At 40.9% G+C, this 22451-nt stretch overlaps 1 protein-coding gene across 1 annotated transcript in view; it reads right to left on the minus strand.

The window, feature by feature from the left end:
* LOC125882480 (NXPE family member 3-like) overlaps positions 1–22451 on the minus strand; it is a 55945-nt gene that overhangs the window by 2482 nt on the left and 31012 nt on the right. Inside the window, exons 4-7 of the mRNA XM_049566186.1 lie at positions 14020–14173; positions 13191–13631; positions 7413–7708; positions 6786–6856 (exon numbers count right to left, since the gene is read on the minus strand). Of these exons, the coding sequence (XP_049422143.1) occupies positions 6786–6856; positions 7413–7708; positions 13191–13631; positions 14020–14121 (910 nt within the window). The 5' untranslated portion in view covers positions 14122–14173. The remainder of the gene's footprint in view (positions 1–6785; positions 6857–7412; positions 7709–13190; positions 13632–14019; positions 14174–22451) is intronic.

The raw sequence follows: 22451 nt of genomic DNA on the forward strand, positions 1-22451 counted from the left end.
GGAAACCTCTGCAACTGATCTCCACAGGGAACAGCCATGCCTGCCATCCTTTGTCCCTGCAAAGGGGACTGGTACCTCCAAGGTCTTTCTCTCATGGGCTTCTTCGCATCACTCCACCCATGGCACTGTCAGTTGAACCAAAATGTTCTTGTCCTCTGTTGACCACAGTGCACCACCTCTGGGAACTCCAGCTTCTTCCGCACATTGCCCCTCATCTCCCAGGAAGTGGCAGTTTGCATAAGACTGGGCTTTGGTCTTTTGGTTGAGAAAGGCCTGGCTCCTTCCTTAATGAAGGTGATGGCCTTTTTCGATCTAATACTGGTTGGCCTCCTCTTGCATCTCTCCTACTTGAGTGTGTCAGTAAGAGACAAGAGGCGCTTTGTCATGGTGCCCTTATACTGTCGCTGGGTTAGAGATGTTTTGCAGGCAGACAGTATGTGTGCCAATATCCCCTTTTGACCACAGAGTTTGCAGTTTGGGTCGTCTCTCAGGCCCCATGTGTGCAAGTGTAATGGTGAAGGAGGGGCTTTGTACACAGATTGTAAGACACAGAATATATGGAAGGTCTCCAGTCTCCACATTTCTGCCCATGAGATCTTCAACTTCAGCAGGTCCCACTTTATCCATGCACCCTGGGAGCCATTTTTCACTGCCCTTGCCATCCGCCTTTCCTCTCTCGGGTCCGTGCTTCTGCTTGGAACATGTCTCATCTGTTCCTTAAATCTGCATTTCCCCACTGCTGTAAGTGTGCAGAGTGGATCCTTGCAGCTCAACGCATGGGTTTCCGAAGATGCCTCATAGCTTCAGAGCACTCACTGCCTGCTGTACAGCTATAATGGCTGCCCACTTGTGCCCAGAGCTGGTTGTGACACCTGCATGCTTCACTAGGTCATTGTTGGAGTCCCTCATGCTTTGTAAGACTCTGCATTTAGCCACCTTGAATTCCTCCACAACTGACGGCAAGAGGAGCTGTAGTTGCCCGGATCGGATTTGGAGGCCCACTGATGAGAAGCTTGGAGGATTCCCAGCCATCTATGCAGGTGCTTGTTGGTTTCACTCTTGATGCCTTCTACAGCAGTCATGGGGAACTCGCAGACTGTGAGGAGTCAAAGTAAATTTGCAGAGGAGACCAGACTTGTAGATTTTCTTCAGCCATTCATTGGTCTGCTTCACGGTCTGCACTTTTTCAGTTGAAAACCAATATATACAGTGGTATGCAAAAGATTGGGCACACCTGGTCAAAAGTTAATTTACTGTGAATAGTTCAATGAGTAGAGGATAAACTGATCTCAAAAAGGCATGAAGTTAAACATAAAATATGCTTTTCAACATTTTGAGCAACATTAGTATATTATTTTTGTTTTGTACAATTTTAGAGTGAAAAAAGAAAGGAGCGCCAATTCAAAAGTTTGGGCACCCCAAGACATTTGAGCTGTCAGACAATTTTTGCCAGGGTCTCAGACCATAATTAGCTTGTTTGGGCTATGACTTGTTCATAATCATTGTTAGGAAAGGCCAGGTGATACAAATTTCAAAGCTTCATAAATACTCTGACGACTGAAACCTTGTCCCAACAATCAGCAGCTACGGGCTCCACTAAACACTCTGAAAACTAAAATACCTGATGCCCACAAATCAGGAGAAGACTATAAGAAAATAGCAAAGTCTTTTCAGGTAGCTGTTTCCTCAGTTCTTAATGTAATTGCAAAATGGCAGTAAACAGGAACTGTGGAGGTCAAGTTGAGGTCTGGAAGGCCAAGAAAACTTTCCGAGGGAGCTGCTCATATGATTGCTAGAAAGGCAAATCAAAAGCCCCTTTTGAATGCAAAAGACCTGCAGAAAGATGGTGATGGTCGTGCGCTGTTCATCAGAGGAAAACTTTTTCTGTGTCCTCATAACAAAATTCAGTGTGAGAAGTTTGCAAGGAAAGTCTAAACAAGCCTGATGCTTTTCGGAAACAAGTCCTGTGAACTGATGAAGAATGAAATTTTGACAAGGGGTGGCCAAACTTTTGCATGGCACTGTATGGGTATTTAGTAGTGTTAACTGTTTCAAGTCCAGATCTTGACATTTGAGGGAAAAGCATTTGAATTCTATGTATCATTTTACAAATATCCATAGTGACTGCCTTCTATAGGTTTAACCTGGCTATTGCATTTGAATTTTCCTATTGGCTGATCTGGTGCCTAGTGACGTAAATGAAAACAGCTTTATGGGATGGGCTTTTTAATTCCTTTTACACAAAACACTTGCTTAGCAAAGGTGGTAAATACTATGCAACTGTTTATCTAATCCAGTATGTATATCTAGCTTTGACAAACAGCGCATCAAGGGAAGAGAGAGAGAGAGTTACAACCAGGGCAGGAATTTCACGAGGGCCGCCCTCCTAATTTGGCCCTGTGCCCTTGAAAAAAATATCTGCCCTAGGGCCACATTGGCCTTGATGCCCCGCCCGCACTGCCCCAGGTGATTTTGCAGTTTTCTCCTCTGCCTCTTTCCTGTCAACACAGCTTTGACACCTGCTTCTTTTGAGAAAAAATGTGTCTTTTGATGACATTCTGGATTCTTATTGGCCAACATCAAATGAGACGATGCGTACATCACCAGTGGTGGGTTTGATTCGAGCCTGGCATGAACCGCTCAGACAGGCTATAACGACAGTTTGACACCAATCTATCACCAGCCAACCAGGAGACTTCATCAAACGCCCGGGCAGGGACCTGAGACCAGGTATTAAACAACCCAAGGCAAATTTAATTAAGACTGCAATAATAGTAAGCTCCGCCATTATCAGCGTTACTTTTAAAAGTTTCGGTTTCATCATCATTCTGCAGCCTCTCTCCTGCTCTCTGCATGTCAGGGCTGACCTCCTCCTCACAGCATGCGCGCGCACACACACACACACACACACACACACACGCACACACACTCAACAGAGTGAAGTCAGACAACAGCAGAGAAGTAGGCGCAGATGAAGTAGGGTGACCAGACATCCTGGACAGTCCCGAATCCCGAATCCTGCCCTAATTGTCCTGAAAATGACACTAGAGCAGAGTCTGGATTAGTTATTGCCTGATAAAACATTAAAAACTGATCATGGTGGCTGAGTCGTCCTGCAGCTCCTGCCGGCTTCACATTGGCTGCAGCAGTTCCTACATGAATTATGGGTGTTGTAGTTTTTAAATTGTGTACAGCAGTGGCGATGAAGTAGATGAAGAGAACGCAAGCTGCAGCCGCGAGGACAGGGAAAGCGCAGGCAGCCACGAGAAGGAGTGATTTGCACGTTGCAGTGCAGCCTCTTGTTCTAACTATTTAAAACTGTTATACAAACTTGTTCTACAAACTGATACGGCTGTAACAAATGTACCAGGCGTCTTTTATTTTGTTAGCTTTTATTTTTTGAGTTTAGAGGAGAAGTCCATTTACATTGATCACTTCCACAAAAAAATGAGAAATTGCAAAAGATTGAAAAAATTGTTAAAATTAAATTAGGGAACTGATCACAGATGTGTCGTCTGTGTGTGTTGTTACATTTATTGTTGCTTTAATTTGGAGCTATGCTTTTAATGAAGTTGACATGTCATGACAGTCAAGCACCCCCGTCCCAAATTTCACCCATTCTCATCTTGTCACCCTAAGATGAAGGGAATATAACTTAAAGATTACTCTAGTTGACGACAACTACGTTTGCTACTGTCAGTAAGTGTGATAAAAAAAAAAATTTAAAAAAAGGTGGATCCGTTGCTCGCTGCTAGAAATGTGACCCATCAACATGATCTGGTTTTGAAATGCAGCCCAGTTGAAATAGTAGCCTAATTGAACAGCCCTGCTGTAGTTTGTTTGTTTGTTAGCTATCTAACAACACATCAAAAATAATTGTAAGCCAGTCTTGTTCAGTGAATCAGTTTATCATGTACACTCAAAAAATATTTAGGCCTAATATTTAAGATTGTTCGCTTATAAATACATGAATCTGGTTGTTCTATGTAAAACACATTGGGTTTATTAGTGCTATTAAATAAATCACATTATTACTTATTATACTCATTATTATTACTTGAGCTTGTTTTACTTATTCATTTCACAGATACATCCTTAGTCCTTAAATTAAATTAATTATGGACATGGACTTAAAATCATTGTTTTATTTTTTGGGCTTTGTGCCCTCAAAAAATTGACAACATGAAAGGCCAAGTGGTCTTGCCCCTAAAATGACGAAATTCCAGGCCAGTGGCATGCACAGACTTTTTGAAGGGCAGGGGCGAAAAGAAAAAAAAGGGCACATACAGCGCGGGGACCAAGTTCCGTGTGTTTTCGAGGGCACTTTGGACATGTTTATATGTTATACAAATGGCACATTATATAGCCTTAAAACAGACTAACTAGACAGACTACTCAAGTTAGTTTGTAATTAGGATCAGCATCCATGAGAACTGTGTAGATTCAATGTTGGACTGTGAAGAACACACAGAGACATGGATGCATGAAGGAAATAAATCCCTGGGGGGGTCTGGGGGTCAGATGCCATTTCCTGTATTCTAGTGCATTTTAACACCATATTAGCACCAGATAATCCAAACTGGTTCTGTGAGATATAATTCTGGCTCAATATAGATCAAAAAAGGGCCCAACATAAAAGTCATTGCAACAGTAATGTTTCATAGCATTTCTGTGGTCTAGTTTAGTGTGTTTTTTCCACCCAGGACGGCACTCTAGCATGCGTTTTGGCTCCCAGGAGGGCACTTTAGCGTGCATTTTGGCTCCCAGGAGGGCACTTTAGCGTGCATTTTGGCTCCCAGGAGGGCACTTTAGTGTGCGTTTTGGCTCCCAAGAGGGCACTTTAGCGAGTGTTTTTCAACAACTGGGCCACGAGGGGTGGTGACTGCTCCCCCTGCCCCCACCTCTGTGCACACCACTGTTCCAGGCCTGGTTACAACAGGCATTTTATGGCACGAGAAGATCGCAGCACCCATCATACTGATACACCATGACTTTAACCTCTTAAAACAATATTTATGAATAGGATGCATTTTGAAAAATGGATAAAAGGAATATAAATAGGAATGGAATAGGAATAAATAGGGATGTCCTGTCTTTATGACAGCTTCAGAGGTTAAGAGCAACTACCTTTTTTGTCTCTCTTGTTTACCAGGCTGATAAATCTGAATGAATTACTGTCTCCTTTGGTGTTCATGATTTTAGTAAAATGAACTGAACAACTGAAATGTGAATAATTTAATGGGGTTAACAATGTGAGTAGCATGTCCATATTGACAAAAGTTTTAACACTTGTATTTGCATGCGCGTTAAAATCATCTAACTTATTGGGCAGCTGATGACTCAGTGGGCTTAAACAGGAAGTAATTTGTGACTTCAGGGTACATGGCCCAATCTGCTCCAAACTAAACATGTATGAAACATTTACATGCCGGGTTTTCATTCCAGTTATAGCAGTCCTTATCTTCTTCCATGCAAGAAATACTATTTAACTCCCGTGCACAATGTCCTACTTTCACAGAAATGAACAGGTAAGTTGACAGGCATCCCACCAGTACCCGTGATGTGCGTGTAGTTGCAAGGGTTTCCAAATGAATCACATTTTTCAGGGGCTAAAGATGCTCAAACTTTCCACCTAAATGTACGAATTGGGAGGCACATGTAACATGCCAAGACTTACAAGAAAGTCTCTTTGAGCCATACCTTAAAACCAACAGGATGTCAGCCATTTTTACTGAACAGTGTAATTTGTTTGGTATTTTTGGCCAGTTACTAGGGTACTTTGTCAAACTTCTCACGGAGGTTTGATCCAGTCGACATCAGTTGACTTGGGTTTTTGAAAATTGGTGTGACCATAGCGAGGTGTCAAATTTCCACATTTTGCTATGAAATAGGAAGCGGTCTGTAACTCTTAAGTACACGGTCCAATCTGGCCCACATTTCACATGTTTGTTAACAGTCCCAGCCTGAAAACATCTACATGCCAATATTTATTTATAAGTGTAGCGCTATCTACTGACAATAGGAAATGACATGTTTTAGACTTTGATGTACGTCTCTTTGTATTTTGTTCAACAGTGTTGCCACAATCCCACTTCCCTGTTCAGTTTCACAATGCACAGCTGCATCAGCCAGTGTCCTGCCAGTACCCACATCAAGCACAAAGGTGAAAGGGCCTGTTCATCACTGCTTGCCGCTTTAATTTTAGTTCCATTTTTTGTTTTTCCTTATGTAGCATAAAGGGACAACAACTGCTTTTGTTGTCAACTCTGCTTTGTACAATGACCTAACCTTACTCCAGAGCGACTGGTCACACTGTTAACAGCTGGTGCCATGTTCAGAAACTTTTAGCGTAGTGCTCCATGTTCCCAGTGCTCTTCGAAATTTGGGCTGAATGTTTCTCTCTACAGGGAAATGCTACCCAGAGTAAAGTGGCAAGTTGTTTACAAAATGTTTTTTTCCGTCTGTTCTACATTCACTGTCAGTAGCACATTCAGTTTTGAATTATAGCCAGTGCTGGCAGTAGTAAACTAGAAAAGCACTCGGAGAGCGCAGACCTCCACCAAGCAGCTTGGATTTCCTGCTATTTTATTATTTTATCCACTTTGCTTCAACCAATCACCACCAAATTTTATCATCTGTTCCTTGTCCCATTATCAATCTTTCCTGAAAATTTCATGAAAATCCATTTAGAACTTTTTGAGTTATTTTGCAGACAAACAAACAGACAAACAAACCAACGCTGGTGAAAACATAACCTCCTTGGTGGAGGTAAAGATGTGCCTTACCTATCTTTTTTGGCAAAACAGTGACACTGGCAGGTCCTGATGCCCGAACGTAGACTTTCAAGTTGACACCCCTGAGAGGAGGTACACACGGTAAAATATCTCCTACACACACTACAACATAAATACAACAAAACTGAACAAAATCTGAAATCAGCTCTACAGAATGTTGTTTTGGTTGTACAACCCGCAATTTTGTAGACCTAGAAGTAAAATAAATGCTGGACTTGCATTTAACATTAAAGCAACTCAAAATGTATGCCATTGCTGCATCATGTCTACTATAAAGTTATAGTCTATAAGATTATAATGATTACATATAAATATATATATATAAGATGTGTATCTTAAAGTTTGTGAGAAGACCGCATGTAAAATAAAATGTAAGACTACAATAAAACACTAACAGCAAATACTATCCAGTTTTCCCTATGAAAGTCAACTAGTGTGATTCAGACTGATTAGTTTGATTTGTATTATTTTTAGAGCATCAAACATTATTAGATTTAATTTTAATTGCCTACACTTATAAACTTCTGGAAGTTCCCATCAAGGAGACACACAGGTAGCATTGGATGTATGTCACTGGAAGTTATACAAAATGCCAGTCCTGTCTCTCTGCTGCCTCACCTTTGAAAGAGCTTTGTTTCATTGGCCTCAATGTTTACTTTGTATCTTGTCCTGGAATGGCTGATCCTGGAGTCACAGCTCAGGTTCTTTGGCTTGTAGCAGAACCAAGGCTCGCCTGTACGGACGTCAGTGTAGTTGCACAGCGGCTGCTGGGTTGGACGCAGGCAGACGTTACAGACAGTAGTTTCAGAGAGTGAGCCTGAGCGGAAGAGGCTGTGGAAGTAAATCCTGTCAGGATGTTCTCTGGTCAGCCTGCTCAGCACAGTGATAGCCTCACTAGGATGAACCAGCGTCACCTGTTTAGATAGAGAATTAAGAGTTTTCACTAAATCCAATCATGTCACTCATATCAATAAAGACAAATAAAGTGAATACTACTTAAAGCCGCATACTGTGAAACATTTTAAAAAAATCATTTCCCCAAAACCAGATTGACTTGGGATGACACTCTCTAATATTCTGCATTTAAAGTGTTTAAAGAGGATTGTCCTTTTTAAGCCTTTTGAAACACAAAAACACATATGGAAAAGTGCAACAAACTAATTAATCAAGATTATTAATGCTATAGGTTTATTTTTGATGAATGACACCTTTGACACCTTTTGCTCTGAACAACCACATCAAAGAGCAAGCTATCCACCTGGACCGACAGAACTATACCCAAGTGATATCCACAGGAGTCACCTCGTCCGAGTGAGTTTGTTTTAACACAAACAACTAAACAGCTCCCTACCTATAGTCGTAAACTAGCTTTACTTCTACCCTTTCCAGTAATTCATTCTACATCCCCAATTCCAAAAAAGGTGGGACGCGATGTAAAATGTAACTTAGAACAGATGGCAATGATTTTAAATCTCCTTTTGACCTCCTATATTCAATTGAATATGGTGCAAGGACAAAATATTTAATGTCCAAACTGCTAAACTTTGTATCTTGTAAAATATGCACTTATTCTTAATTTGATGTCTGCAACATGTGCAAGAAGGACGGGGCAACAAAAGACTGGGAAAGCTGAGGAATGCTGACGAACACCTGTTTGAAAAATTTCACAGCTAAACAGGTTAAATGTTCACAGACGATAGTATCTTTATTTATCTATTGAGAGGGGAATCCTCAACAAGCTCTGCCCTGTGTGGGCAAATGGTCCAACAGTTTGAGAACAACCTTTCTCAACACACATTTGCAAGGAATTTTGGGGATTTCACATCTGCAATCAATAATATTATCTAAGATTCAGAGAATCCAGCAACACCCCTGAATGCATGGGGCAAGGCTGAAAACCAACACTCAATGCTTGTGACCTTTGATCCCTCAGCTGGCACTACATTAAAAACTGACATGATTACATAAAGGATATTACTACATGAACTCAGGAACACTTTGGAAAACTATTGTCTGTAAACACAGTTTGTCACTGAATTGACTCATGGGCCCGAGCTCATCTGAGATGGACTGACACAAAGTGGAAAAGTGTGCTGTGGTCTAAAGAATCCACATTTCAAATTGCATTTGGAAATAATGGGCATTGTGTCTTCTGGACTAAAGAGGAAAAAGGTCATCCAGCCCAAAGTTGAAAGCCAGCATCTGTGGTGGTATGGGGTGTGTTAGGGCTCCCACGCCCGGGATCGAACCGGCAACCCTCTTGCTGTGAGGCGAGAGTGCTAACCACCACACCACCGTGCCGCCCAATCCAATCCAATCAGTTTCTTTGTGAATTATGAGGACGATGGCGAGAGAGTGTGACGGATAAAAACACACAGAGCCAAAGAACAACACCCTGCACAGTTACAGACTCTCCATAGACGCTAACCCCATAGCACAGTAACGTAGACAACCCCCGAGCCAAAGCACGAACTGCTGCGCAGCCACAGACTCTTGTTAGCAGCAAGGCCAGCAGGGAACCAGAGCCACTGGGTGGCTATAGCCTCTCGTTTAGCAGGGAACAGCTCAGTTCAGTTGACTCACAGTGTTTAACATTTATAGCCAGTACAATTTTGTAGGAATCACTAATATTTTCATGTTAAAAAAGCTAAATCTCTTAGACCCCATCCCAACTAGGCTACTTAAGGAGGTCTTTCCTTTAGTTAACATTCATATATTAGATATGATCAATATATCCTTATTAACAGGCTATGTACCACAGTCTTTTAAGGTAGCTGTAATTAAACCTCTACTAAAAAAGCCCACCCTGGATCCAGAGGTGTTAGCCAGCTATAGACCAATATCTAATCTTCCCTTTATGTCAAAGATCCTTGAGAAAGTAGTAGACCAGCTGTGTGATTTTCTCCAGGATAATAATTTATTTGAGGAATTTCAGTCAGGATTTAGAGTGCATCATAGCACTGAGACAGCACTAGTCAAAATTACAAATGACCTTCTGATTGCTTCAGACAAAGGACAAAGTACTTGTTTTATTAGATCTTAGTGCGGCGTTTGACACAATTGACCATCAAATTCTACTGCAGAGACTGGATCACTTAATTGGCCTAAAAGGTTCTGCACTGAGCTGGTTTAAATCTTATTTATCTGATTGTTTTCAGTTTGTTGATGGTCATAATGAATCATCCTTACGTACCAAAGTTTGTTTTGGAGTTCCGCAAGGTTCTGTGCTCGGACCAATCCTGTTTACTCTATATATGCTGCCTTTAGGTAACATCATTAAGAATCACTCTATAAATTTCCATTGTTATGCGGATGATACTCAGTTGTATTTATCGATGAAGCCAGAAGAAAGTAATCAATTAACTAAACTCCATAACTGCCTTAAAGACATAAAAACTTGGATGAGCACCAATTTCCTGATGTTAAATTCAGACAAAACTGAAGTTATTGTTCTTGGCCCCAAACAACTCAGAGACTCTTTATCTGATGACATAGTTTCTCTAGATGGCATTGCTCTGGCCTCTAGCACTACCGTAAGAAACCTCGGAGTAATATTTGATCAAGATTTGTCTTTTAATTCTCATTTAAAACAAACCTCATGGACTGCATTTTTTCATCTGCGTAATATTGTGAAAATTAGGCCTATCCTGACCCGGAAAGATGCAGAAAAATTGGTCCATGCTTTTGTTACCTCTAGGCTGGATTACTGTAACTCTCTATTATCAGGCAGCTCTAGTAAGTCCTTAAAAACTCTCCAGCTAATTCAGAATGCAGCAGCACGTGTACTAACAGGAACTAAGAAACGAGATCATATTTCTCCTGTTTTAGCTTCTCTGCACTGGCTCCCTGTAAAATCCAGAATTGAATTTAAAATCCTACTGTTAACTTATAAAGCTCTAAATGGTCAAGCTCCGTCATATCTTAGAGAGCTCATAGTGCCTTATTATCCCACCAGAACATTGCGCTCTGAGAATGCAGGGTTACTCGTGGTCCCTAAAGTCTCCAAAAGTAGATCAGGAGCCAGAGCCTTCAGCTATCAGGCTCCTCTCCTGTGGAATCATCTTCCTGTTACGGTCCGGGAGACAGACACCATCTCCACATTTAAGACTAGACTTAAGACTTTCCTCTTTGATAAAGCTTATAGTTAGGGCTGGCTCAGGCTTGCCCTGTACCAGCCCTTAGTTAGGCTGACTTAGGCCTAGTCTGCCAGAAGACCCCTCTATAATACACCGGGCCCCTTCTCTCCTTCTCTCCTTCTCTCTCTCTCTCGTATTCTATTACTGCATCTTGCTAACTCGGCCATTCTGGATGTCACTAACTCAGCTTCTTCTCCGGAGCCTTTGTGCTCCACTGTCTCTCAGATTAACTCATATCACAGCAGTGCCTGGATAGCGTGACGTGTGTGGTTGAGCTGCTGCCGTGGTCCTGCCAGATGCCTCTTGCTGCTGCTGCCATCATTAGTCATTACTCATACTTCTACTGTTATTATACACATATGACTATTGTCACACATGTATACTGCCAGATATTAATACATACTTTCAACATATTGTATCACAGTAGCCAGAACTATAACTATAACTATAATATTATTACTTTCAACAAATGTGTTGTTGTAAGCTACTGTCATTACCTGCATCTCTCTCTCTCTCTCTCTCTCTCTCTCTCTCTCTCTGTCTCATTGTGTCATGTGGATTACTGTTAATTTGTTATGCTGATCTGTTCTGTACGACATCTATTGCACGTCTGTCCGTCCTGGAAGAGGGATCCGTCCTCAGTTGCTCTTCCTGAGGTTTCTACCGTTTTTTTCCCCGTTAAAGGGTTTTTTTTGGGGAGTTTTTCCTTATCCGCTGTGAGGGTCATAAGGACAGAGGGATGTCGTATGCTGTAAAGCCCTGTGAGGCAAATTGTGATTTGTGATATTGGGCTTTATAAATAAAATTGATTGATTGATTGATTGACTTAAATTGGTGGCTTAATTTTAAATTTCAGAAGGTTTGTAATAATTTAGAATAAGATCAGACTTCAACGCTGATATGTTTTATTACTATTAGGAAGATCAGATATGGATGGTTAAAACAGAGAGACTGGCTCTGAGAATGAGGCAGAGCACAGTGTCCTGGCTGTGTTTATAAGACACATGAACCATTACACGCAGGTGACAGGTAGGTAACAGTCATTAGTCATTTTAAATGAACCTTCAGCAGCTAAGATTGGTTTTAAGGTGTAGGAGCTTACAAACACATTTTAGATATTTTCATCTCTAATTCCTCTGGCAGTGACGGCTGCACTCTGCATCATCTAGTTCAGGACAGGTTGTATAACATTTACAATCCATTATCAATATAGCCTTATGAGTGCAATAGAAAAGTGAAAGCATATCAGTGGTACTAATAATATACTAATGAAAAATACTTAACAAAAATGAATAGGACATTTTTAAATAACTAAATTATACCCTACTGAAGTGATCTGATTAACAGGCCTATTTTCAAAGATGAATAGTAAAAGAAAAACAAACTATTGATCTAATAATCCATGTACATGAATTAATGGTTTAAATGAAGGGTTCCCTTTATTCTAGAGACAGCAGCTGCTTGTTGCACGTATCTTAGTTATGTTATTATTTATCACAATTTGGCAGTGCTCCAAAATACAGTGCAGTGTTTTTCAGTATTACTGTGTCCTTTAAACGGGTTTGGCCAGAATGTCTGGTCACCTTAAAAAGACCCCAGCCAAACTCGTTATCTGAGACAACATTGTATGTGCCATACACATCAACCAAACAGGATTATGTTAGCACAAAATAACAGTCTGATTTTACATTTTCTATCATACATGTAACACCAGGACTAACTGGCTCCGAACTGCAACACAAAAACTATTCAGTTTCTTCAATTCCATGTCTTCAACGGGTGAGCATGCTGACTGTCTGAGACATGTAGCTTTAGCCTCATTGCTGTAGTCCGATTATCATGTATGTATCCCTCAGCATGTTTAAAACCCCTTTTATGGGTTTGTCGTTTTAAAACACGTTTGCTGGTGACAACAAAATTTCAGCTCCACGAGTTACTGTTTTCACCCATCTCATAGAGCTACAGTATCAATTAGCAAGCTACAGCTGATAAAACCTATTAGTGACAGTTTGCAGCCAAAAGATCTACAGTTGACCGCCAGAAATGAGACCCTGCTTTTGTATGAAACAGCCCCATTGTTTCAAAAACGTGTGGTAAATCTGTCATTGTTATTTCAAGCTGCATCTGTGCTGTTAAAAGTAAATGTTAACAGGTGTAGCAACAGTAACTAAAAGGGGTGGAGCTTGGCGAATAATCATTTAGAAGACAGATTTAACACCTGCAGTACAACCACATTTAACATAGTAGTATTTAGCATCACCTCAACCTGCGCGTCTCCTTCCCAGGGTAAAGAGAATACAGCAGAGTAGCTCCCATTGAGATGATCCACCACTTGCCCAGCTACACCTGCACCAAGCTTCATGTTGTGGAGCCGGGCGAGTAAGAAGTCCCCTCCATACTTCTTGGGACGACCATGGAAGTCAGACATTGTTATCATGACCTCCAGCTCATCCCCTACATGCCACTGTCCTCCTCCCCTCCTTGGGAGAATGGTGAAGGTGCTGTGAGCTGGATCACTGGTCTGCTCCAGGGAAACAGGAGCTGGCAAAGGTGGAGTTTCAGGCCAAGCAATGGAGTCTAGTAGGAGGCGTTCCTCCAGAGCGTCCTCAGGGGAGAGTGGCTGGAAGGTGCAGAAGCTGTGATTCACTTCTGGGTCAGTGGAAACTTTTGGGACGATGATGGACTTCATTATATGCTGAAACTGGCAGGGGGTCAAGAGAGAGAGATGGTGACAAAGATGCATCAAACAAATGCAAATGCAAGCTAATTTACTAACGAAAGCAAAACGGTCAAGAAGGCCCAAGCTCAAATTTAAAATCTTTGATGGGAAGCAACCAAAAAGTAGGACAGAAAACACTGAGGATTTTTATCTTGTTGGGGGTTTACAGAATATTGCCGGCATAATCACAGGACTGAGAGGAAAATTAACATTTAACTCAAACTGCATTTCATTACAGTGAAGAGCATTACTGTTATCTTGAATCACAGTGAAACACATATTTAAAAAGTATACCCTGACACCTGACCAACATTAAACATTTCAAATGGGGTCCATCATTCAAGTGATGCCACTAAAAATAGGTTCTCACCTCCAGAACGTCCATGTTGTGTAGCACTAAGATTAAGGCAGCCATGGCCAGAACGAGGAGGATGACACTGTACTCCCTTCTTGTACAAGCTCTGACCTTCATGACAGTCCTGATCTATGGCCGTAGCACAGCACTGTAACCACTTCCTCTGGTACTGGAAACAAAAGACAAAGAACAAAGAGGTAACTGAAACCTTGTTATGCTGAGACTTGAACCTAATTGTAAAATTCTCTCTATACAAGTAGTGTGACATGTCCAACTTTCAGCTATCATGACTAGATCCGGTCTTACAGGTAATTCCTTTCATCAACCATCAATCAAATTCACAACCAAAGACAGCAGCCTCTGTCTCTCTTGCAGTTTAACACCAGTCATTAGGTGACCACATGATGAACACTTTGCAACATCATGTAAATATTTGAATAGCACAGTTGTTACACCCCTGAAAAACAGGTAATAAGAATCACAATGAGCACTTAACTCAAACAATTCTTATATGTAACTATTTAAAAAGAAGTATGGGAGAAACATCTTTGTGTAGAGAGTACACACTCTTTCAGCTACCATACACACAGTATTTACCAAAGGCAAACTGCTTTCTCAAATATTACACAGCAAAACTTCTTAAGCTCAATAAACTCTCACAAAAAGTCCCCAAAGTGCATGTAACGGTGTTACTAATGCTGATAACAGTAAAAAAAGATACCACAACAGTTTACACAAAATGGAGTGACAGTGACATTTCCTCAACAAGAACTTTACTTGTATAAGGAAAATATCGTGAGTTCCCAGGTATTTGAATATATCAAATATCTAGTACAGCCGAACGATCATGTTATTATTATTATTATTATTATCAATATAATTATTATTGATGGGAAATTATAAGAGAGGAATATATTTGCCGTTTTAATATCAAGAACACTTCCGTGTTTTTGTGTGTATACAGGACATTGTTGAATCAGGGAATCCGTGTGTCCACCATGGGAGAGGACCCTAATTGACTTTACATTGGCATTGTTTCCGTGGTACCGGCACGTAATTTTAACCCATTATGTGCTGCCACCACGGAATGCGGTGTTAAGAGGTCGTGGTCATTTCACGTATTTTTGTGAGATCAGGTTGGCAGAGACAGAAGCAATTGATCTCGGAATCTCAATTCCCGTTTTCACCGAGCAGTACGATATGGTTCAGTTCGGTTCGGTACGCATTTTCTCCGTTTCCACTATGAAAACTTGTGGATGGAACCAATGGAACTGTTCTGTCCCCACTTTTGGGTACCTACCCTGTTAGAGTACCTAGCACACAGATTTGATACTAAAAGGTGGAGCTCTTGCTCAGGGTTGAGCTGTGGCTGCTTTTGTAACCACTGTTCATACCGCAATAAATTGTAAAGTATAACTATAAAAATAAAGGATGTTTTACTGCCTCTTGCAGCAGCTGTATTGTGAGGAAGAAAGAAAAAACCTCAATTCTCTGAGCCAACTCATGTTACTCACTGTATGAGTTGACGGTGTGAATTTTTAAATGTCACTCATGGAAGACACAGACTTTTAGTATATATATATCATTGTATATATATTATATTGAAGATCATTACGAAAAGTCTTTCCATATATATATATATATATATATATATACATATATATACAGTACAGGCCAAAAGTTTGGACACACCTTCTCATTCAATGCGTTTTCTTTATTTTCATGACTATTTACATTGTAGATTCTCACTGAAGGCATCAAAACTATGAATGAACACATGTGGAGTTATGTACTTAACAAAAAAAGGTGAAATAACTGAAAACATGTTTTATATTCTAGTTTCTTCAGAATAGCCACCCTTTGCTCTGATTACTGCTTTGCACACTCTTGGCATTCTCTCCATGAGCTTCAAGAGGTAGTCACCTGAAATGGTTTTCCAACAGTCTTGAAGGAGTTCCCAGAGGTGTTTAGCACTTGTTGGCCCCTTTGCCTTCACTCTGCGGTCCAGCTCACCCCAAACCATCTCCATTGGGTTCAGGTCCGGTGACTGTGGAGGCCAGGTCATCTGCCGCAGCACTCCATCACTCTCCTTCTTGGTCAAATAGCCCTTACAGCCTGGAGGTGTGTTTGGGGTCGTGTCCTGTTGAAAAATAAATGATCGTCCAACTAAGCAAACCGGATGGGATGGCATGTCGCTGCAGGATGCTGTGGTAGCCATGCTGGTTCAGTGTGCCTTCAATTTTGAATAAATCCCCAACAGTGTCACCAGCAAAACACCCCCACACCATCACACCTCCTCCTCCATGCTTCACAGTGGGAACCAGGCATGTGGAATCCATCCGTTCACCTTTTCTCGTCTCACAAAGACACGGCGGTTGGAACCAAAGATCTCAAATTTGGACTCATCAGACCAAAGCACAGATTTCCACTGGTCTAATGTCCATTCCTTGTGTTTCTTGGCCCAAACAAATCTCTTCTGCTTGTTGCCTCTCCTTAGCAGTGGTTTCCTAGCAGCTATTTGACCATGAAGTCCTGATTCGCGCAGTCTCCTCTTAACAGTTGTTCTAGAGATGGGTCTGCTGCTAGAACTCTGTGTGGCATTCATCTGGTCTCTGATCTGAGCTGCTGTTAACTTGCGATTTCTGAGGCTGGTGACTCGGATGAACTTATCCTCAGAAGCAGAGGTGACTCTTAGTCTTCCTTTCCTGGTCGGTCCTCATGTGCCAGTTCGTTGCTTGTAGATGGTTTTTGCGGCTCACTTGGGGACACATTTAAAGTTTTGCAATTTTCCGGACTGACTGACCTTCATTTCTTAAAGTAATGATGGCCACTGGTTTTTCTTTAGTTAGCTGATTGGTTCTTGCCATAATATGAATTTTAACAGTTGTCCAATAGGGCTGTCGGCTGTGTATTAACCTGACTTCTGCACAACACAACTGATGGTCCCAACCCCACTGATAAAGCAAGGAATTCCACTAATTAACCCTGATAAGGCACACCTGTGAAGTGGAAACCATTTCAGGTGACTACCTCTTGAAGCTCATGCAGAGAATGCCAAGAGTGTGCAAAGCAGTAATCAGAGCAAAGGGTGGCTATTTTGAAGAAACTAGAATATAAAACATGTTTTCAGTTATTTCACCTTTTTTTGTTAAGTACATAACTCCACATGTGTTCATTCATAGTTTTGATGCCTTCAGTGAGAATCTACAATGTAAATAGTCATGAAAATAAAGAAAACGCATTGAATGAGAAGGTGTGTCCAAACTTTTGGCCTGTACTGTATATATGTGTGTGTGTGTGTGTGTGTGTGGAAAGAGACTCTCACTGTAGCCTGATCTATTTTGTTGGTATGTTGGCATGCAACCTTGCTCTGTGGATGATAAATGAGGTGCAGATGTTCCATCTATGAGGATATACAGTGAGTGCTGGATGGAGCAGTGAGCAACAACAACCCCGCCGACATTTAAGGGTACTGTTTGCTGTAGAAACGCTAGGGTCTAAGTACCATGTCTAAACAGTTACTTTTGGTTCCAAAAGTACCACACCGACCATGTTGTAGAGCACAGAAAAAAACACTTACATCTTAAATTAATGAACAATGATGTAAAAAATGTAATATAACAACCTTTTAGCATTCTATCCAATTTATCCAATTTAATGGTTTAAGTCAACCCTTATAAACTGTTATTCATTTACCTTATTCCAGATTTTAGCCCACAAATTATGAGCTTCCTAAGCTGTTTGTAAACAGGATATGGGTAAAGTCAACAATCCATATTCACAGTCCATGTCTTTTGACTGGCTACTGCATAAACAGTCCATAAACAGTCTTTCCACATGCTCTTGATCGACAGTCCACCAGGTTCAATGACCTGTATAAGCAGACTGCAAATCGTCCACTAGCACCGTCTGTGGAAACATCTATTCTAGTCAAACATGTCAACTCCGTAGGTTGATGCTTGCTGGAGTCCATGCATACAGGGTTGCTGAAGGTAGTATGGCTTTAGTGGTGGCAGCCATGAGACCAGTCCTGGTGCAGGGTAGACAGGAAACAGCTGCAATGCTGGCTGGATGCTGTAGCAGGAAGGCATACCAAGCTGATCATAGGTGAAGTGTCTCTGTGGGTGCTTCGTGGCAGCTGGTAGGTCAGCTCCTCAGGTTCGGCATCAGACTCTTGAGGCTATGATGCAGGCTGGTGTCTCCTTTTCCAGTTGATCTTGTTCTCTTTGGTTACTCCTGGTTGTGTCTCAAAAGTTAAATAGTCACAGGATATGAGCAGGTGTCTGTGCAATACTATGGAGCGTCCCTGATCCTTTTCTGGTCTCACTTTGTAAATCAGCAGGTCAGACCCCATTTGTCTAACTAAAGTGTAAGCTGTGTCTTCCCAATAATCACAGAGTCTACCTGGCCCTCCTCTTGGTGTTAGGTTTTTGATCAGGACTTGGTCACCAGGTTGCAGCACTGAACTCCTTTCAACCTTTTGAGTCATAGTGCTTTTTACTCCTTTCAGCAGCTTTCTGAGCATTTCATTTGTGATGGCGTATGCTTCCTCCATTCCTTGTTTCCATTTCTTCACGTACTATCGCTGGTTACTGGAGCCTGACTCTGTGTTCAGTCCAAAGAGCATATAAACTGGAAGTCTCAGTGACCTCCGGAATAGAAGGTAAAATGGTGAATAACCCGTCACTTCACAATGGGTACAGTTACAGGCATACACCAGTTTGTCCAGAGACTCCTTCCAGTTTGATTTGTGTGTCTGTCAGTGTCTTAAGCATTTGCAACAATGTCCTGTTTATACACTCCACTTTGCCATTCCCCATCGGGTGATAGGGTGTCATCCTGGTCCATTCTGGCCATGCCACTGAGTTTCTTTAACTGAGAGAACAACTGATTTTTAAATTTTCCACCTTGGTCATGGTGGATGCAGGAGAGGAAACTGAACTTCAGAGCAAAGTCATGAGGGTTGCAGCAGTTTTTCCTGAATTTGATGTGGTGGCATATGCGTGAGAAAAACAGGTGAAATGATTCACAATAACAAGGATACACTCATATCCACCTTTACATCACTCAAGATGGAGGAAAAACACAAGCTGTCGTTTCATGGCATGGCTTTTTCTGCTTGAGACAGATACAAGCTTTAGTCACATAGTGTTCAATGTCAGACTGCATATATGGCCAGAAGAAGCAGTCGCACACTAGAGATACTGTGCAGTCTGCGCCTTGGTGTCCCATGTTGGTGTGAGCTCTTCCAGCACTTTGTCTTTGTGTTGCTCTGGTAAGACTAGTCGCACACAGGTTGTAGTGGCTCTGTACAGAAAGCCATCATTGACCATTGTCAGTTTGTCCCATCTCTGAACAGTTTTTGGGCTGAATGCTTTTAGCTCCCTAACTGACAGTTTGCAATCTAGCACGGTACAGATGACTGGGTCCGATATTTGTGCCTTTCTTAACTGACCTTTTATTAAGGGGCTGACTGACGCAGTGGCTGTCTCATCTTCAGCTGAGACTGACATAGATACAGCTGAAAGTGACCAGGTTTCAAGGTACTCTTTCTGTGCCTCAACTGCTTGGATTGGGGCAGTGATTGTGCCAGATGGCAGGTCATTAGAACATCCCCTCAGCGGTGACTCCAGCTTCTTGTTCCTCCTCTCTCAGGGGCATAACACTCGTGCGATCCACACCACACAACAAGCTGCACATTTACAGTATGTTTTCCCTCTCATTACACAGATTACAGTTTTTCCACCATTGTTGAAATGTAATACTGCCAAGACAACAAACACACACAGGAACAAATACAGTACACACGTATCATGCTTCAGGAACAGCAGATTTTCCCTGAACCACCAGACACTTAAGGAAATAAATGGATTTAAAGTATCTGCTTGTAAACCTGTTTGAGAAAATTATCATAAGCAGCAAAGGAGTAGGCAGTAGAGAATATTTTCACCATCTTACTTTTCCATCAGACAGCCTGTTCCAACAAGAAAGCTGTTAACAGTTTCATCTCCCCCTCTCTGCTCCCATCAAAGTCACTGGACTCCACTGACAAAAACAGTCACTTAAGCTAGCTGAACACGGGAGCTGCTGGTCTACCACTACTTCCATCAGATAATTAGTTTGTGTCATTAGGTGACTTTGGTGAAACTGACCTAACCCTTTGAAACACCAAAGTCACACAATAACACCAACAAAATAACAGTTTGAGGCAGTGGCAGAACAGCAGCTTCTGTGTTCATCAATATTAAATTACTGTTTTTCTCAGTGGAATCTAGCTTTGAAAAGAGCAATATACTGTAATGGCTTAGTTTTCCAGTAGAAAATCACCTGGCTGCAAAGTAGAGCAGTGAAAATGCCCTCAGTATAACGTACACCTAAACTTAGATTGATTTTTTTTCAGGGGGCTAAAATGCCTTTTGTTGCTGCACCCATCAACAGCAGTACATTGCTTAGCTTCTGTGCCACACTCCAGTTCAGCCTGTTTCTCTAAACTGGGGGCGTGCTGACTGACATCTACTGTATGTAATACACTATTGATAAGCACCCCATACAACCCCACTTGAAAAAACAAACAAAACTATCTCTTTCAGCATCAAAAGTAAAAGTACTCATTATGTAAAATCTAATTGTAATTTTTACTCAAAATTTATGTTAAAGTTATAGTTTCTATTCTTTACAGATTCAGAAAATACAACATATAATCATTAAATAAGATATGATGTATTACTTTAGATAAAAAAAGTAGTTAAAATTAGCCCCACCTTTGGCAGCTGCAACATTAAAGTGATATGCACATAATGTATTAATATACTGTAATACAATAATAATATACAGATTTCTGACATGGGCCATTCTGCATAATGAGTACTTTTCCTTTTGGTATTTGATGTATATTTTGATGCAAATATTTTTTTCTTTTTACCTACATGAGGTTTTGAATGCCTGATTTTATAAACAGATCCATTTTAACTGTATGTAACTCCTAATCAATAGTATGTATGCAGTAACAGTACAGCATACAGTGAGTATACAGTAACAATAGTGGAGTAGAGGTGAAACAATATTTCTCTCTGAAATGTATAGCGGAAGTTTCAGATAACATAAAGCAAAAGTATAAAAGTATCAGAATGGTTAATAGCAAGTTTTAACACGTCCATGAGAAGTAACTTTAAATATATTTTAAGTGAGCATAAAATGTGTCTTACCTCACCAGAGAATCATGTCGAGAGAACACAGTGATAAATTCTTAGGTTTGATTCTCCAACCTGTCTTGCCGGAAACCTTGTTCCGTTTGCTCAACTTCCTGGTAATGCCTATGAGGGCAGTGGTTACAGACAACACTGCAGCGTGAATCATTGTCACAGCTGTAGTACACAAGGGTAGGCTATATCTCACCTTGTACCTTAAACCCTCCCACATGCCAAAAAGCCGTCTCATCAAGGTGAGTCTCTTTTAAAGGTACGGATTTTAATGAAAGAAAAAAAAAAAATATATATATATAGATATATATATATATATATATATATATATATACATATATGTGTGTGTGTGTGTGTGTGTATGTATATATAATTTTTTTTCTTTTTTTTTCTTTCATTAAAATCCGTGCCTATATATATATATATATATATATATATATATATATATATATATATATATATATATATATATATATATAATCGTCCTCCTCCGCTTATCCGGGTCCGGGTCGCGGGGGCCGCAACCTCAGCAAAGAAGCCCAGACAGTCCTCTCCCCAGCCACCGTTTATACGACAACGATTTCAACTGAAAACGGTAACCTTTAGTTGCGTTTTGGCGGGTCGTTTAAACGACAGCAGCGTTTTGGGTGCCTGAAAACGCAACGATTTGAAAACGGGTTCCAGAGTGCAACTTTTTGGAAAGTGCAATTGCAATTTAATTGATTTATAGAAAAGTTTAGTTTAAAATGTTCATATAGAGAGATTAATCAAATCTGTAGAGCTATTAAACTTCCCTTAAAGTACATGATAAAAAATATCCTTACTAGAGTTGCCACCCGTCTCGTTTTGCCCAGAATTGTTCTCTTTTTTCATAAGTTGTCCCGGGAAAAAAAAAATCTCTCCCAGGACACAATTTGTCAATTTTTTTGGAGAAAATGCAGCAGCAGCAGGCCAAGGAGTCCATCCAGAATCAGTGCAACAGGCTCAAGAACTTCTGTGTCAGAGAGACAGCAAAGAGGTAAGAGGAGCTGTGGAAACAGTTCACTTAGTATATTTGCACATCCAATCATGTTTTAATTTGTATTTTTTCCATTTATTTTTAACCCTACGGGCCCAAACGACGCATAGTGCATCCAAATACACACCTGTTCTTCTCTATGGTTTTTCTCTGCGACTGTGCGTCATTGCGAGAAGCCACGCATATCACGTGAAACAGCGGAATCGTAGCTTCCGAATGTTTTCACAGCG

Source organism: Epinephelus fuscoguttatus, linkage group LG22, assembly GCF_011397635.1.
Source record: "Epinephelus fuscoguttatus linkage group LG22, E.fuscoguttatus.final_Chr_v1".
Classification (NCBI taxonomy): Eukaryota; Metazoa; Chordata; class Actinopteri; order Perciformes; family Serranidae; genus Epinephelus; species Epinephelus fuscoguttatus.